Genomic DNA, 17,806 nt, shown 5'->3' with positions numbered 1-17,806 from the left:
GGTTGGATGGGGCAGGAGTCCTGGGGAGGGTGTCAGGGGGCAAGAAGCAGGAGGGGTCGGATAGGAGCTGGGGACGGGCCACACCTGACTGTTTGGGGAGGCACAGCCTCTGCTAACTGGCCCTCCATACAATTATGGAAACCCGATGCGGCCCTCAGGCCAATAGTTTGCCTGCCCCTGATCTAGTCTGACCAACCGCCTATGTAACACATGCTATAGAACTTCCCCCAAAGTAATTTTTTTTTAAACTAGAGCATATCTTTAAAAAAATACAATCTTGATTTTAACATTGTCAATGACAGAAAATCCACCACAATCCCCTGGTAAATTGTTCCAATGATTAATTACTCTCACTGTTAAAAATATACACCTTATTTCCAGTCTCAGTATGTCTAGCTTCAACTTTCAGTCACTGAATTTTGTTATACCTATGTCTGCTAAACTCAAGAGCCTATTACAAAATATTTGTTCCCCATGTAGGTACTTATAGACTCGAAACAAGTCACTCCTTGACCTCCTCTTCGTTAAGCTAAATAACTTGAGACCCTTGAGTCATGCTGCTGCAGTTCAGGATTGAGGTGTATGGTAGTGCTATGTGGGAGTGGAATGGCTGAGGTGTAACAGGTGCACTTAGAGCTGTGTGAGAGGGGCGCGGGTTTAAAATAACTTGAATGTTGTAGATCAGGCTTAAGGTGAATTAACAAATCTGGGGTAAGAGGGGATTTATAAGAGTGCCATGATATGCCTGTTGCAGGTGAACCATGGGGTGTATTGGCAGAGCCATGCAGGTCAGGAAAAGAAGGGGATGCCATGGGTCAGGATTGGATTGCCCTGGAGAGTTGTCATAAATGTCCTTCCACACCTGAACGAAGGTAGTGTAACTGCTGTGCCATTCTTTTTTTGCCTTTGAGCAGCAAAGCCCTGGCAACTAAGAATGGGAATCGTTTTATTATGAAGTGCCCTGGGGGCTAAAGAAGGGAATTCTCCTACCCGCTAATGAAATTGACACCAAGCACTGCCCCCAAGCAGCGAACTGTCTTGCAAAGAGACGAACCGCCTCGGCAGTGGAAGAAATTGCAATGCATGATAGCGATCCCGGCCATAATTCAGCATGATCAAAGCGTCCAAATCATGCTAATTTCAGTCACAGTCCAAATGTCTTCTTCCTAAAACCGGCACTAACTACCAATGAGATGACAGCCCCGAACCAGCTTTCTAAAATCCAAGCCAAAATGCAAATACAAACAAACAAAAATTAGAGGCGCATTAGAAATTACATCTTCCCCCCTCCATCCCTTTGCTAGGTACCCCCTTCTTGCTGCCTCTCTTGAGGGAGCTGGCCCCAATCCCAGTGGAATACAATGTCAAGGCTTCTTCGGGTTTATGCTGGAATTCAGCCTGCTTTCCCCTTCGCAAGATCAACCTCAGCCAATGGCAGCCTCCGGCTCTGCTGGGAGGCGAGCTGGGATTGGTGCAGGAGCTCTGCTGATCACTGTGGAACCCCCCCCACACACCCCCCAATGATGAATGGAGGGGCATGCTGCTGGGGGAGGGGGAGGGCAGCGGGTTGAGGTTCCCACAGAGCAGGGTTATTAGCGAAGAGGGGAAGCCTATCCGTGCCGGGAAGAGCAGCCTAGGGGGCACTTCAGAGCAGGCAGCGGGGCGGGGTGACTGCAAAGGGGCTGGCAGCGGAGAGGGAAGGGAAGACAAAGAGAAGCCCAGAGCGAACATGAGAGGCGGGAAGCGGGGAGAACAGGGGATCAGCTGAATTCAACCCAGGGGAAACGCTCTTTCCTTCCAGCCGCCCTCCAGGAGGCGCAGGCAGGCCGGGGGGCAGCGGGCGGTTCGGGCCGGGGGAGCGCGGAGCGAGGGGCGCCCATGGGGAAAGGCGGGGAGAAAGGCGAGGAGGCAGGGGAGCGCGAGGCGCAGAGCCGGCTCTACAGCTGGGAGGAGATCCAGCGGCACAACCTGCGGACGGACAAGTGGTTGGTGATCGAGCGGAAGGTTTATAACATCACCACGTGGGCAGCCAGGCACCCGGGCGGCCCCCGGGTGATCAGCCACTACGCCGGCGAAGATGCCACGGTAAGGCACAGCCGCCTCCGGGGGGCTCTGACACCTGCCCGCGGCTCGGGGTGGGGAGGTGGGGGGCGCTAGTGCCCGGCTGGCCGCGGGGTAGCGCCGCTGAAGTCAGCCGGGGGCACCAGGTGAGAAGCGGGTGGGTGGGGAATCGCGAGGCTTCTCCTCTCCCCCCTCCCAGGTGTTTGCCTTTGGTCTGGTGCAGCGTCGGCCCCTTGAGTCCGGGATCAAGCGATCCCCAGTTCTCTCCCTGCCTGGCAGGTGGCCCTCGCGTGGGGAGCCCCGCTAGCCAGCCCCCAAGACAGGGGGTAAGCAGGGGGGGCAGCGCAGGCTCCGAAGTGGCTCTTGCAGGAGGGGGGGCTTGAGGGGGCAGAGCGGGGAGCCGCTTTGCTCTCTCCCCCAGGAGGCAGGTCTCTAGTGGGCTCTGCCGCCCTTTGTAAGGAAAGAACCGGATCCGTTTCTCCCAGGCTGCTGCCACAGCTGTTGCTGCTGCACTGAGCTTTGCCTCCCGTTTCCATGGCTTCCAGCCCAAAGAGAGCAGAGCGGAGCAGCTGCAGGATCGGCCCCTGGCTCGCTGGCGGCGGGTTCCCAAACCACCTGCCCCAGGAGCACAGCTATCGAGTCTGTGCGCCTCCCAGCCCATCAGCCCGCCGCTCGCTGCCCTGTGGCTCTCCACAGTGTGTGCCCCAGACGTCAGGGGACCGGAGAGAACAAGCAGCGGGATGAACTAACCACTTGTCTACCGTGGCTGCGGCTCCTCAGCAGAAGGGGGAGGTGGGTCTGACATCGTGCACTGCAGCTGGCTTGCCCCAGGTGTGCGTTTGCTGCAGGTCACTGGCGGTGAGGTTATTTCCAGTCACTTTCCTTAAAGTACAATGATTTCCATTGCTGCCTCTGTACCCTTGGAGCAAAGCCTCTGAATGAATGGGCTTTGCAAATGGGCCATATTCTCCTTTCAGCTGCATTAGCACAAACCCATTGAAACCAGAAGGGCTGCAGCAGCAGACAGTACAAATGAGAGACCGCTGTGGCTCAGATGTCTCCAGTTTGTCAAAGGGCATTTGGTCTTGCTCTTGGGTTCAGCTTGTCTTTGCGAGGATTGTCCCACAGGTTTGTGGTTCTATCACTGTTGTGTAGCTTCCCCAACTACATCCCACTCCACAGTCCTCAGTGCAACCCTGTACAGTAGGAGGCAGAATGATCTCAATGTAGGTTCAGATTCAAGCACCCACTGCCAAACCCTGTAAGTGAAAGGGACTTGATCTGCATCAGGCACACAACTTTTCTATGTATCTACAATCATCAGCCACAATATGCCCCTCTCATGCAGCTGTAAAAGGATATCAAGACTAAACTGACATAGTTAACTGAGGGCTTCAGGAAATTATGAACTGGGAGTGCTCAGGGGAAGGCGGTAGTGACAAAAACACAACTCTGCAATGTAATTCACATTCTTGAGTCTTATAAGGTCCCCAGCCTTAAGGATGCGCACACCATCAGCGCCTGAATATCCATCCCAGACTGCCCAATGGCAACATACCATCAACATCTGACCATCCATCCCAGGCTGCCTCATGGCAACACACACCATCAGCGCCTGACCATCCATCCCATGCTGCCCCATAGGAACATACACCAACAGTGCCTGTACCTCCATCATGGGTTACACCTAAGGACCCACGCCAGCTTGTTCAGTTGTCATGAACCAACTCCCAAGGGCATTGACAGCAGCAGCTCCTGTTTGTGTCACACACACCACCCACTAAGGCAGCTCATATCATTGCTACCACACTGGCCCTTTCTTCTGGGCCACCTATGAACACCCACGCGGATGCTGTATGATTACATGTGTTCACTCATCACAGGATGTCCCTAAAGCTGCTGACATTGATGGTTCCCATGACAACCCATTCATTCAGCATGAGCTTACCTCTAAAGATATTTGTACCAAGAGTGCCCATGCCAGCCTGGTTATCTGTCATGGGTTGTCCATGCTCAGAGTTCGTCCTTCACAGGCCACACCTCATTGTGTTCTCACAGTTGGTTCCTGTGGCATTCTGTTTATGCCTCATCTCATGGACAGCTGTCATACTGCCTTAGACCTTGAGAAGACAGACTAGATTTGCAGTGTGTTCCATGGTGCCTTTTAAACTGTTGAGTGTCCCAAGGGCTTCACAAAGCAAGAGCCTGGATACTATAATGCTGTGATTGGGATGGCAAATAGGGCACCCATTTTGGTGCATAGCTACAACTCACACATCTCTGGAAGACAAAAACTGTTTTTACTGGGAAAAGCCAGGACAACCCCTCCCACTGACATGTTAGCAACACTAAGGAAGCTTCAACTCATCTGGACAATGTCCAACTGGGGACGGGAAGAAGAGATCTGAATGTAACATATCCAATTATTTCATATCACACCTCCCATTCCATCCCCCACTATAGCACCGAGGGTTATCCCAAATCTCTATGTGGGACTTGAACCCATGACCTGCTGGCCTAGAAAAAATTGCAGATACAATACAAGAGGTATATCTGATGACACAAAAACTCATCTGTCATTGTCACTCTCTTTTTTCTGGTGGTGAGAGATGAACTCAGTATTAAATATTCAGGAGCTGGTGTTCTCTAGACTGCTATTGGAGTATGTTGAAACATTCCCCTCTCTGCATAAGTCTGTGATATACTTAATGAATCTCTGTCATGCTCACATGGAGGGAATCTATGACTTCACTGCCCCTGGGATCTCCCTTGAGAATGGGAGTAAGGTGTGAGAACAACAGGGGACTCAAGGGCAACCCTGGCATTTTTTATGTGTGCACGTTTCTGTCTTTTCCCATAGAGAAGTGAGTGTGACAGTGCACCCCATAAGGTTTTATGGAAATATGCTTATGAATGTATATATGACATAACTGGAATATGTTTTATGCTACATATGCCATGTAACATATCTCTGTAAAGGTTATGATCTACTGAATACATTCCTCCTATTTGTATACCTGTATCATTTTTGTACTTGAAGTTAGGAATATTGGTATACTTGCTTGATTTCCAAGTAGCCTTAGTTAAGCATTTGGACAGCTTCTTGAGAAAGGAATGTGCAAGTTAAGTGCCCAATCAAGAAGCACTTAATGGACAATGGATCTTGGAAGGCTCCAATCCACATAAGAAGTCTACTTGAGGACGTTCAAGGTGCCGTGTGAACCATGGCTGCTACCTGTAAGTTCTGAGTCATGCATGGACATGTGACTTGCCCATGTGACTCCCAAACTCCATCTTGTAGCTGGGATTCTACACAGGGGGTGGGAGGGGTGTCCACACACAAGAGAAAGTCTATTGAAACCCCTGGGAGACCCCTGCATTTGGTCTTCAGCTGGTTCAAGAGATAGCCTCTCCACCCCCAAGGATATCTGAGAGAAACTGGAACAAAAGACAGCAACTACAGGTGGTGTTAGTGATTACTAGACCCAGACTAGAAGGAGACTAGTCTGTAAAAGCAAGTTTACTGGAACACCTCCGAGGGTGAGGTTTTATCTGCATTCAGTTTTCTTACTGTATTAGACATAGACTTGTGTGTTCTATTTTATTTTGCTTGGTAATTCACTTTGCTCTGTCTGTTACTACTTGGAACCACTTAAATTCTACTTTCTGTATTTAATAAAATCACCTTTTACTTATTAATTAACCCAGAGTATGTATTAATACCTGGGTAGGGGAAACAGCTGTGTATTTCTCTCTATCAGTGTTATAGAGGGTGAACAATTTATAAGTTTACCCTGTATAAGTTTTATACAGGGTAAAATGGATTTATTTGGGGTTTGGACCCCATTGGGAGTTGAGCATCTGAGTGTTAAAGACAGGAACGCTTCTTAAGCTGCTTTCAGTTTAAGCCTACAGCTGTTTGGGGACGTGGTTCAGACCTGGGTCTGGGTTTGCAGCAGGCTAGTGGGTCTGGCTCAAACCAGGCAGGGCACTGAAGTCCGAAGCTGCCAGGGCAAGAAAGCAGGGGCAGAAGTAGTCTTGGCACATGAGCTGGCAGCCCCCAGATGGTTTCTGTGATCCAACCCATCACAGTGAGACTTTTAAGGCCCCTCAAAATAAATGGATTGAAGGAAGCATCCAGGGCAGACTCTTTACCTGGAAGCATTATGAAATGCATGTCGTGTATTTGGGGAATACATTAAAAGAAAGCGGAGGGGATATTGGTAGGATAACCGTGGGGGTGGGGGGTGGACAGCTGAGTAGCAGGCAGAAGATGCTTCTTTGAGCTGCCCTCCAGTAACATCACATGAATCAGAAAGAGACAGCTCCCTGGCTGTAATCATGATGAGCACGAGCCAGCCCCTAGAACAGTGGTTCCCAAACTTTAACAACCCCTTTCACTAAAATGTTAAGTCTCGTGAACCCCCTCCTAAAAATGAATATTTCCAGGGATTTTCTCCCTTACCTCACCATAAATTAGAAAAGCAGTGATCTTGGAAATATAAAATGTGTTTTTATGACATGCTTATTACACACTATTTATTAATTATTATCATTACAGTATTTTAATTACATTATGAAAACAGCAACACTCTTCCAAGATCTCACTTTTGTAGCTTGTATCAGTTTTGATTAAGCCTGTTATAAGACAAGGCTCCTATCAGAGGCACCAGTAGAAAAAAGGGATGCGGGGGCAAAGCCTGCGTGCACCCTGGGGCCTGGGGGGCACCGCCACGCCGGAAAAGTGGGGGGGGGGGAGCAGGGGCTGCCAGAAAGAAAGGGGAGGGACCTGCGGGGGGTGTTCACACCGACGCGGGGGCAGCACGTGACCCTCGTCGTCCCCCTGTACTGGCGCCTCTGGCTCCTATGTTTCATCAAGGAGTATCAGATGTGAAACAGCATGAAGGTATTTAAGAAGCCAACTCAAAAAGTTCCTCCTACACAAGAATTCAGGTCTTGAGCTGTCCAAGCAAACAACGCACGTTACAACAAAGCTTAAACTTGTTCTTCATAATAATTTAAAAACAATACTAGCAACCTATTTAATTTTAAAAACAGCAAAAAATTTCTGCCTTCCTTTCTATTTCATATGAGGAGTCTTGAAGTTTAAATCTCCTCAGTGTGATAGATATGCTTGCTTTGATCTGCTTAGCTCTTGGAAGTCCCCAAGGCTCCAGGTTGCTGGCCCTGTGCTGCCCGGGGTCCCTATGGACAGCTATGTCCGCCATTACGGAATTTTTTCCCAAGAATCCCCTGTAATATTTTGTGAACCCCCGGGGGTTCATGAACCCCAGTTTGGGAACCACTGCCCTAGAAGATTCATTTTTCCCATGAACTAAATTATGCTAATCAGATATTCTCTATAATTTCCTTTGTGATTCGAGCGCTCCTTCTTTTTTCTCAGAACCTTTGCTCTGAGTGGCTGATTCTCCATGACCTGGCAGCAAGAGTCCTTGGATATTCACCCCCAAACATTAATTCTGGTTACCATCATCCTCTCTTACTTCCTTTTTGGGTCATCTTCTGGAGGTGACATCAGTCCCACAAAGGGACTGAGGAGGAAGGAGTCTAGTGACCTGCATTAACATTTTGAGGGAATACCCATGGAGGCTTGTTGTCAGGTAAGAGGAAGGATGGGCCAGTGGTTAGGGCACTAGCCCAGGGATTGGAAGAGCTGGTTTTAAGTCCCTGTTCTGCCACAGACTTCCTGTGTGACCTTGGGCAGGTCACTTGGCTCCCTGTAGCTCAAGCTCCCATCTGTAAAATAGAAATAGTAGCACTTCCCTACTTCACAGGGATGTTGTGAGCATAAATACAGCAGAGATTGTGAGATGCTCAGATACTACAGCAATGGAGGCTATATACATATACAGACACTCCCCGACTTACTCGAATTTTGTGTAAGTCGGAAACGTATACCCGGCAATTACGCAAAAACGAAAAACAACACCCCTCCCCCATTTCTAGCTTACAGAACTTTTTCCGTAAGTGTGGATTTGCGTAAGTCAGGTTTGCGTAACCTGAATAGGGTACATAGATAGAACTAGTGACTCAGGACAAAGTTTGCTTGGGCTGGGTCAGAGGACCAAACAGAAACAGTTCCAAACTGTACCCAATGGAAGTTTGTGCTGAAGGTCTTGTTGACACTGGGGATTTATCCCAGTTTCAGCCATTGGTGTAGCTGTATCGGTGCTAACCCTTGGTGTTCACAAGGCAAACTACGATGATGGGAACCAATGGGTCTCACCCCTGCTTGAAATGTGCCTGTGCAAATCATGGCTTTCCTTGTCCACACTGGGGGTTTGCACTGGTGCAGCCAGTGACTGAAATCAGGGCCAATCTTCCAACATAGTAAAGGCACAAACTGAACCTATCTGACTGCAAATCATCCCTTATGGTAACAGGCTTTCACTTTGATCCTCATTTGGTTATAAAGAGGGATTGTTTAGACACTTTGATACATGATAACCCAATACGAGAAAGGTTTCTCTCTCCCTGGTTGAGGTGGAAAGGGATCAAATTGCTCCCAGAACTAATGGGAAAGTCCTGACTCCCTGAAAAAATGTTCATTATGAAAATCAGATTTTTTTTTTTTGGCTTACTATATTCAATGTTATTAGGCAGCATATTCTGCCTCTTCCCTCCTGCTGAGACTCTGGTATTTTACAGCTTTCCTAATCTCTACATTATTCCCATCGACTTTCTTTTTCTTTCTCTTCCTCCCTGTGCTGGCTCCCCACCTTCTCCCTGCTCCAGCCCTTGCTTCTCATACAGTGATGCTAATATCCTCCTCTCTGTGTTTCTTTAGCCCCAATTTAAATGACTCAGATTGACATGCCCCCTTCTTCCTCCTTGCTCATCCACTTCCTCCAGCAAAACTGAGGTGGACAGAGCAGTTTTAGGGCCTGATCCAAAGCCTGTTGAAGTAAGCTAAAAGACTGCCTGACTCCAACGGACTTTGGATCAGGCTCTTAGCCCAGTATTTTCAGAAGGGTTCAGCACCCACAATTGAGGACAGATTTTGAAAAGAGCTCATCTCCTTGTGACATTACACCCCATGAGGTTTTATGGAAATATGCTTATGAATGTATATATGACATAACTGGAATATGTTTTATGCTACATATGCCATGTAACATATCTCTGTAAAGGTTATGATCTACTGAATACATTCCTCCTATTTGTATGCATGTATCATTTTTGTACTTGAAGTTAGGAATATTGGCTGTATACTTGCTTGATTTCTAAATAACCCTAGTTAAGCATTTGGTCAGCTTCTTGAGAAAGGAATGTGCAAGTTAAGTGCCCAATCAAGAAGCACTTAACGGACAATGGATCTCGGAAGGCTCCAATCCACATAAGAAGTCTACTTGAGGACGTTCAAGGTGGCATGTGAATCATGGCTGCTACCTGTAAGTTCTGAGTCATGCATGGACATGTGACTTGCCCATGTGACTCCCAAACTCCATCTTGTAGCTGGGATTCTACACAGGGGGTGGGAGAGGTGTCCACACACAAGAGACAGTCTATTTAAACCCCTGGGAGACCCCTGCATTTGGTCTTCAGCTGGCTCAAGAGATAGCCTCTCCACCCCCAAGGATATCTGAGAGAAAATGGAACAAAAGACAGCAACTACAGGTGGTGTGAGTGATTGCTAGACCCAGACTAGAAGGAGACTAATTTGTAAAAGGAAGCTTACTGCAACACCACTGAGGGTGAGGTTTTATCTGTATTCAGTTTGCTTACTGTATTAGGCATAGACTTGCATGTTCTGTTTTATTTTGCTTGGTAATTCACTTTGTTCTGTCTGTTACTACTTCGAACCTGTGACGGGTTGGATCACAGAAACCCCCTTGGGAGCTGCCACCCTATGTACAAAGACTACCCCTGCTTCTGTATTCTCTGCCAGCTCAGGACTCCAGCACCCTGTCTTGCTGAGCCAGACACTCCAGTCTGCTGCAACATCGACCCAAGGTCTGAATCACTTGCCCCAAAGCTGCAAGTTTACCTGAAAACAGCTCCCAGAAGTGTGCTTGTCTTTAGCACTCAGGTGCCCAACTCCCAATGGGCATCTGAATCCAGATAAATCCGTTTTACCCTGCATAAAGCTTATGCAGCGCAAACTCATAAATTGTTCGCCCTCTATAACACTGATAGAGAGATATGCACAGTTGTTTACTCCCCCAGGTATTAATACATACTCTGAGTAAGTTACTAAATAAAAAGTGATTTTATTAAATACAGACAGTAGGATTTAAGTGGTTCAAAGTAGTAACAGACAGAACAAAGTAAGTCACCAAGCAAAATAAAACAAAATGCGCAAATCTATGTCTAATCAAACTAAATACAGATAATCTCACCCTCAGAGATGCTTCAGTAAGTTTTTCTCAGACTGGACACCTTCCAGGCCTGGGCACAATTCTTTCCCCTGGTACAGCTCTTGTTCCAGCTCAGGTGATAGCTAGGGGATTCTTCATGATGGCTCCTCTCCCTCCTCGTTCTCTTCCACCTCTTTATATATCTTTTGCATAAGGTGGGAACCCTTTGTCCCTCTGGGTTTCCACCCCCCCCCCCTCACTGGAAAAGCACCAGGTTAAAGATGGATTCCAGTTCAGGTGACATGATCACATGTCACTGCAAGACTTCATTACTCACTTGCCAGCACACACATGTACAGGAAGACTCACAGGTAAATACAGCCATCTGCAGACAATGGGAGTCATCAAGATTCCAAACCATCCTTAATGGCCCACACTTTACATAATTACAATAGGCCCTCAGAGTTATGTTTTATATTTCTAGTTTTAGATACAAGAGTGGTACATTTCTACAAATAGGATGATCACACTCAGTAGATTATGAGCTTTGTAATGATACCTTACAAGAGACCTTTTCCATGAAGCATATCCCTGTTACGTTATATTCACTTATTACCATATTTTTTCTAAAACTATCCCAGTTACATTATATTCACTTATTATCATGTTTTTATAAAACCATATAGACTGCACAACGTCACAGAACCACTTAAATCCTACTTTCTGTATTTAATAAAATCACTTTTTACTTATTAATTAACCCAGTGTATGTAAGGAAAGCAGGGGCAGAAGTAGTCTTGGCACATCAGTTGGCAGTTCCCAAAGGAGTTTCTGTGATCCAACCCATCACACTCCTATACAGGTCAGTTGTGGATAATGAGCACTTGAAAACCTGGCCCTTAGTGTTTAGACCAATAGGAACATAGGACTGAAAGGTTTCAGAGTAGCAGCCGTGTTAGTCTGTATCCGCAAAAAGAACAGGACTCCACATTCTACAGGACATTATCCTCTGATCCCATTGATGATTACCAAAAGAAACTATACCATCTGCTCAAGAAACTCCCTGAAAAAGCACAGGAACAGATGTTTACAGACACATGCCTAGAACCCCGACAAGGGGTATTCTATTTGCTACCCAAGATCCATAAACCTGGAAATCCTGAACACCCCATCATCTCAAGCATTGGCACTCTAACAGCAGGATTGTCTGGCTATGTGGACTCTCTTCTCAGGCCCTACACTCCCAGCACTCCCAGCTATCTTCGAGACACCACTGACTTCCTGAGGAAACTACAATCCATCGGTGATCTTCCAGAAAACACCATCCTGGCCACTATGGATGTAGAAGCTCTCTACACCAACATTCCACACAAAGCTGGACTACAAGTCATCAGGAACAGTATCCCCGATAATATCATGGCTAACCTGGTGGCTGAACTTTGTGACTTTGTCCTCACCCACAACTATTTCACATTTGGGGACAATATATACCCTCAAGTCAGCAGCACTGCCAACATTTTTATGGCTGACTTAGAACAATGCTTCCTTAGCTCTCGTCCCCGAACACCCCTACTCTACTTGCGCTACATTGATGACAACTTCATCATCTGGACCCATGGAAAAGAAGCCCTCGAGGAATTCCACTATGATTTTAACAATTTCCATCCCACCATCAAACTCACCCTAGACCAATCCACACAAGCGGTCCATTTCCTAGACACTACTGTGCTAATAAGTGATGGTCACATAAACACCACCCTATACCGGAAAACTACTGACCGCTATACTTACCTACATGCCTCCAGCTTCCATCCAGGACACACCACACGATCCATTGTCTACAGCCAAGCTCTAAGATACAATCGCATTTGCTCCAATCCCTCAGACAGAGACAAACACCTACAAGATCTCTATCAAGCATTCTTAAAACTAAAATACCCACTTGCTGAAGTGAAAAAAATAGATTGACAGAGCCAGAAGAGTACCCAGAAGTCACCTACTACAGGACAGGCCCAACAAAGAAAATAACAGAATACCACTAGCCGTCACCTTCAGCCCCCAACTAAAACCTCTCCAGCGCATCATCAAAGATCTACAACCTATTCTGAAAGATGATCCCTCACTCTCACAGATCTTGGGAGACAGACCAGTCCTCGCATACAGACAGCCCCCCAACCTGAAGCAAATACTCACCAGCAACTGCACACCATAAACACTAACCCAGGAACCTATCCTTGCAACAAAGCCCAATGCCAACTCTGTCCACCTATCTATTCAAGTGACACCATCATAGGACCTAATCACATCAGCCACACCATCAGGGGCTTGTTCACCTGCACATCTACCAACATGATATATGCCATCATGTGCCAGCAATGCCCCTCTGCCATATACATTGGCCAAACCGAACAGTCTCTACGCAAAAGAATAAATGGACACAAATCTGACATCAGGAATCATAACATTCAAAAACCAGTGGGAGAACACTTTAACCTCTCTAACCACTCAGTGACAGACTTGAATGTGGCAATTTTGCAACAAAAAAACTTCAAAAACAGACTCCAAAGAGAGACTGCTGAACTTGAATTAATATGCAAATTAGATACAATTAACTTAGGCTTGAACAGAGACTGGGAATGGTTAGGTCATTACATTAATTGAATCTATTTCCCCATGTTAAAATATCCTCACACCTTCTATGGGTCATCTCGATTATCACTTCAAAGGTTTTTTTCTCTCTCCTGCTGATGATAGCTCATCTCAATTGATTGACAGTTGGTATGGCTACTCCCACCTTTTCATGTTCTCTGTATGTATAAATATCTTCTTTCTGTATGTTCCATTCTATGCATCCGATGAAGTGGGTTTTAGCCCATGAAAGCTTATGCTCAAATAAATCTGTTAGTCTCTAAGGTGCCATAGGACTGAAAGGGGCCAGCTCTAAATTACAGATCCCAGTCCCCTGCTATCATAGGCAACCCATCATATAATTCCATTCATTAACATAATAGCTCCAGCTTAAAACTAGTTAGATTGTTGGTTTCCACTACTCCTATAGGAAGTATGGTCGCAAACCTCACTCTGGTGATAAGAAACCATTTCCAGCCCTTCTCTGCATTTGTTCCAATTTGAATTCATCTTTCTTGAACACAGCTGTTCATAATTATACATAGTATTCTTACCAGTGCCTTGTACAATGGCATTAATGCTTTCCTGTCTCTACTAGAAATATTTTACCTGATACATCCTAGGATGGTATTTGCCTTTCCAGAGCAACATCATATTGGTGGCTCATAACCATCTTGTGATCAACTGATACTTCCAGGTCTTTTTCCTCCTCTGTCAATTCCAATTGATGAGGCCCCAGTCTACAGCAGAAATTCTTGTTATCAGTCCCTAAGTGCATGACCTTACACTTCTATGCTATTAAATTTCATCCGATTCCTCTTTCTCCAGTCCTCAAGATCATCCATTTCCCCCCTTATGATATTCCAATCCTCCTCTTCATTGACAATGACTCCCAATTTTGTCTTCTTTATTGAGAACTGAGGCAAAGTATTAATTTACTGGGGATATATCTAGATTATCTTTAATTTCTATCCCATTCTCACTGCACAGCAGCCCCACTTCTTTTCTTGTTCTCTTTTTAGTTATACTGCTAATGAACTTTTTACTGTTTGTTTTAATTTCTTTGACAAGGTCCAACTCGGTTTGACTTTTAGCAATTCTCACCTTCTCCTCACACGATGCAGCTTTCTGACCTCCATGATGCAGCTTTTTTAGCTGATTAATCACTTCTTCTTTTCCTTGTCGGCTCTTTGTTTACTCCTCGTCTCCTTTATGAAGTGGTTGTTCATCCAGCTAAATCTGGAGCATTTCCCTACAAGTTTTTCCCCCTTGCTTGGGATGCAAATTCCAGACAGTTTTTGCACTGTTGAATTAAAGAAATTCCAAGCCCTCTCCACATTTAAGTCCCCTGAGCTGTTTGGTCGACCTGACATCACTAATTAGTTCCCTTATTTTCTCAGAAACTGCCCTTTTGAAGGAAAAAAAACATAGCAGCCAACCTATTCGGATTATCCTTCCATTGAATTTAAACCAAATCAACTTGTGATCACTCGATCCAAGGTTTTTTACTATGACCAGCTCTTCTATAATGTCCCCACTACTTACCAAAACCAAGTCTAAAATAGCATCAACTCTTGTGGGTTTAGTGACAGTTTGGTGAAGAAATCTGTCAGCTACCACATCCAGGAGTAACTGGGTCTTACCATTATTGGTAGCATTCGTTCTCCAATCTATATCTGGGAAGTTAAAGTCTCCCAAAATGGCACAATTTCCAGTAGTATTTAATGATACTCTCTAATAATATTTAAGTGTTCTTTATTCATATCCAAATCCGACCCTGGGGGTCTATATCTAACCCTTAACAGTATCCCAGTAGAACCTTTTTTGCAATCCTTCGTAACAAACTATGTTATCACTTCTTATGTCTTTACAGTCCTCCCTCCTTTCCTCTCTCATGTCTTCAAGTCCCCATCTGAACTCCACCATCATCTCCAGGTGGATCTCTAGCACTTGGATCTTTTCTGCCATGAGCTCTATCAGGTGGCATGTCATATGTAAATATCTTTCATCAGGTACCCATTCAAAGATATTATACAACCTGCAGCTTCTGCATCCAGTCTTTGTCTCCACTTCTTCTCAGGACACCTCTAGCGCCGCCTCCGTAGCCATCATTGTCTTTTCTTTCTAGCCCCTTGCCTTAAAGAAGAAAGGATGAAAATCCCCTGAACTCCCTCCTACAGACTCCCAAGTTTTCTGTATTCTGTTTGCTAAGCCCTTCTCAATAGATGGGACTTAACACTCCTGGGTTCTATTCCAGGCTCGGAGACCTTGGCCAATACCTCGTCTCCTTTGAAAATCTTAGCCTTATTTCCTTGGGTGACACAGTGACCACATTGGCCAGTCTCATTGTGTGAATAGTGAAAATCCACATGCTGGCAATGGGCTAGGTAACTACGTAATGGACAGTGTCAAGCAAAAGAAAACAAAGTCTGAGTCCCCTTGTGATCTCTCAAGCAAAGGGAAATACCATAGATAAGGAATTTGGCAATTTAAATAAATAAGCAGGTTTCTGGTGGTGGCTCTTGTGACAGTAGATCTCAGTACCATGTGGACCTGTTGAAATTCACTGGGTGGAAGTTCTATGAAGATTCTGGAGTGAATATCAGAATTTTGCTGTAACAGAAATGACTGAGCTGGAGGGAGGGATCCTTGCTTTTGAGAAACTCCCCACCCCACTGCCACTTTGGGCCAGATTCTGGCCAGTTCCTGTGGTGGGAGGGGTGTGTAAAACTAAAGTGCCAGTCAGAATCCCATCAGGAGTATAGTCCCTTTTCCCTGCCAGCACCTGTGGGAGCTAGGTACCTAAAACTGAGCAGGAAAGGGTTGGATGGAGGAAGAGTCAAGGTTTTGCCACCAATGGAACTGGCAAAGCACAGAGAGGAACATTTGTTACACACATGCAGTGTGCACTGATGGGGGAGCCCCGTGCAGAATTCTGGCTGACTCAGCAACTTGGCCTCTGCATCCCATCCCGGGTCTCAAGGTAGCAGAGCCAGAACCTTGCACATTGTAAGGAGGGAACTATCCAACACCTTGAAAACTCTGAAGAAAACCTCTCTGACAAATGGATTTATCGTTTTCCCCTCCACTGTGTGGGAGTTGGCATGTTCTGGGTGCATAAGTGGGGGTCAATTTTATGAATTTGCTGAGGTTCCAGTCAGATTTTAAAGCTGAAATCTAACCATCAGATTTGCCAATTGGATAAATATTATAGCCAGTATCTGAACAGAATTTAATTTGGATAACCCTTTTTTATTGTGACCAGGGAGCGTTCGCTTACTAATGTTAACACAAGGTTTTTCTCAGGTCAACTTTTACCTTGCATAATATTTCTGAGAGCAGGCTGCTTAGGGCTTGTCTACACAGAGACTTAGGGTATGTCTACCCTACCCACAGGATCGGCAGGCAGTCATCGATCAGCGGGGGTGGATTTATCGCATCTAGTCTAGTCTAGTATAGAAGCCAGAGTGTAAATCTATAGCACGCTAGCTTGCCATACACTAATTGCTTCTGTGCATTAAAAGTTCCATACTGTACTTTGACATATTACTGTTTCAGTACTATGGATGTTTTAGGGTATGTCTACACTCGGAGCGTGTCTCCCAGGCCAGAGCCACACACTTGTGTTAGCAGGACTCAAACTAGCGCATTAAAAATAGCTGTGTAGACAGTGCTTTGATGTTGCAACTTGGGCTGGAGCTCAGGTTTGGGCATTCAAGCTTCCAAGCCTGGAGTTGCAATTCCCCCCTTTTAAGCATTTTCATTGAATATTTTAGAGCTATACACAGGCTTTCAATATTCTTTTTCCTCTGGAATTCATATCACTTTTAGAGTTACAGAAGGCTGTTGGTGTGCAGAGACCACTGCCTAGCACGGTGACCAATATTATCTCCTTGCTTACTTGTACTCCTCCATTTGTCTATATGCATCTGTTTTCACTTTCTTACACTTTGATTGAAAATTCCTTGGTGCAGGGATTGTCCTTTTGTTCTGGTGTTTATATTGGGCAATGGGGTCCTACTTTATTATTTTTTGTATTGTTGGTAATGCAAATAATAATACTAACTTAGAAAAAAAACTCAAAAAATCTTTAATCATTCCTCTAAATTTAGTGGACATCATCCATACATTCTTTGATTATATTTAATATCTTTCTTTTCAGATCCTTTAGGGCTTACTAGAGACATTATACTGAAAGAATGAGGCCTGGTCTATACTACCCGCCTGAATCGGCGGGTAGAAATCGACCTCTCGGGGATCGATTTATCGCGTCCCGTCGGGACGCGACAATCGATCCCCGAATCGGCGCTCTAACTCCACCAGCGGAGGTGGTAGTAAGCGCCGCCGACAAAAAGCGGCAGAAGTCGATTTTGCCGCCTGTCCTCACAACGGGGTAAGTCGGCTGTAATACGTCGAATTCAGCTACGCTATTCACGTAGCTGAATTTGCGTATCTTAAATCGACTCCCCGCTGTAGTGTAGATGTACCCTGAGACTGATCATCTGCGTATTGAGAGATGTTTTTCTGATACATAAGGCAGACAAATTCACAGCTTCTAATTGGGGTTAAAGATATATTGGACTTCTTTTTGCCTAGGTGCTTAATTCCACTGAAATCAGTGGGAATTAGAGCACGCTCTAGGTACCTATCCGCATCTTTAGGCACCTAAATACCTTTAAAAATCTGGCCCTTTGTCTACTAACTGCATATTCATTCATCTAATTCTAGCAGCATCTGCTAGAACCAGGAACACTGCACTGAAAGAGTTGTGTACTGTGGGTACTGACAGTGAACTGACA

The 17,806-nt window shown here is 45.6% G+C and overlaps 1 protein-coding gene across 2 annotated transcripts in view; it reads left to right on the top strand.

The window, feature by feature from the left end:
* Positions 1-1,556: 1,556 nt before the first annotated feature.
* The window catches only part of FADS2 (fatty acid desaturase 2), a 41,898-nt gene continuing 25,648 nt past the window's right edge, over positions 1,557-17,806 (top strand). Inside the window, exon 1 of one of the 2 annotated variants that reach the window (XM_034770541.1) lies at positions 1,557-2,085. In XM_034770541.1, coding sequence (XP_034626432.1) covers positions 1,879-2,085 — 207 coding nt within the window. In that variant the 5' untranslated portion in view covers positions 1,557-1,878. The remainder of the gene's footprint in view (positions 2,086-17,806) is intronic. The other variant, XM_034770540.1, reaches the window with a different exon arrangement.

The sequence above is a fragment of the Trachemys scripta genome, chromosome 4, assembly GCF_013100865.1.
Source record: "Trachemys scripta elegans isolate TJP31775 chromosome 4, CAS_Tse_1.0, whole genome shotgun sequence".
NCBI classification, from domain to species: domain Eukaryota; kingdom Metazoa; phylum Chordata; order Testudines; family Emydidae; genus Trachemys; species Trachemys scripta.
The sequence above is the reverse complement of the archived record's forward strand: the minus strand, read 5'-3'. Positions and strand labels throughout refer to the sequence as shown.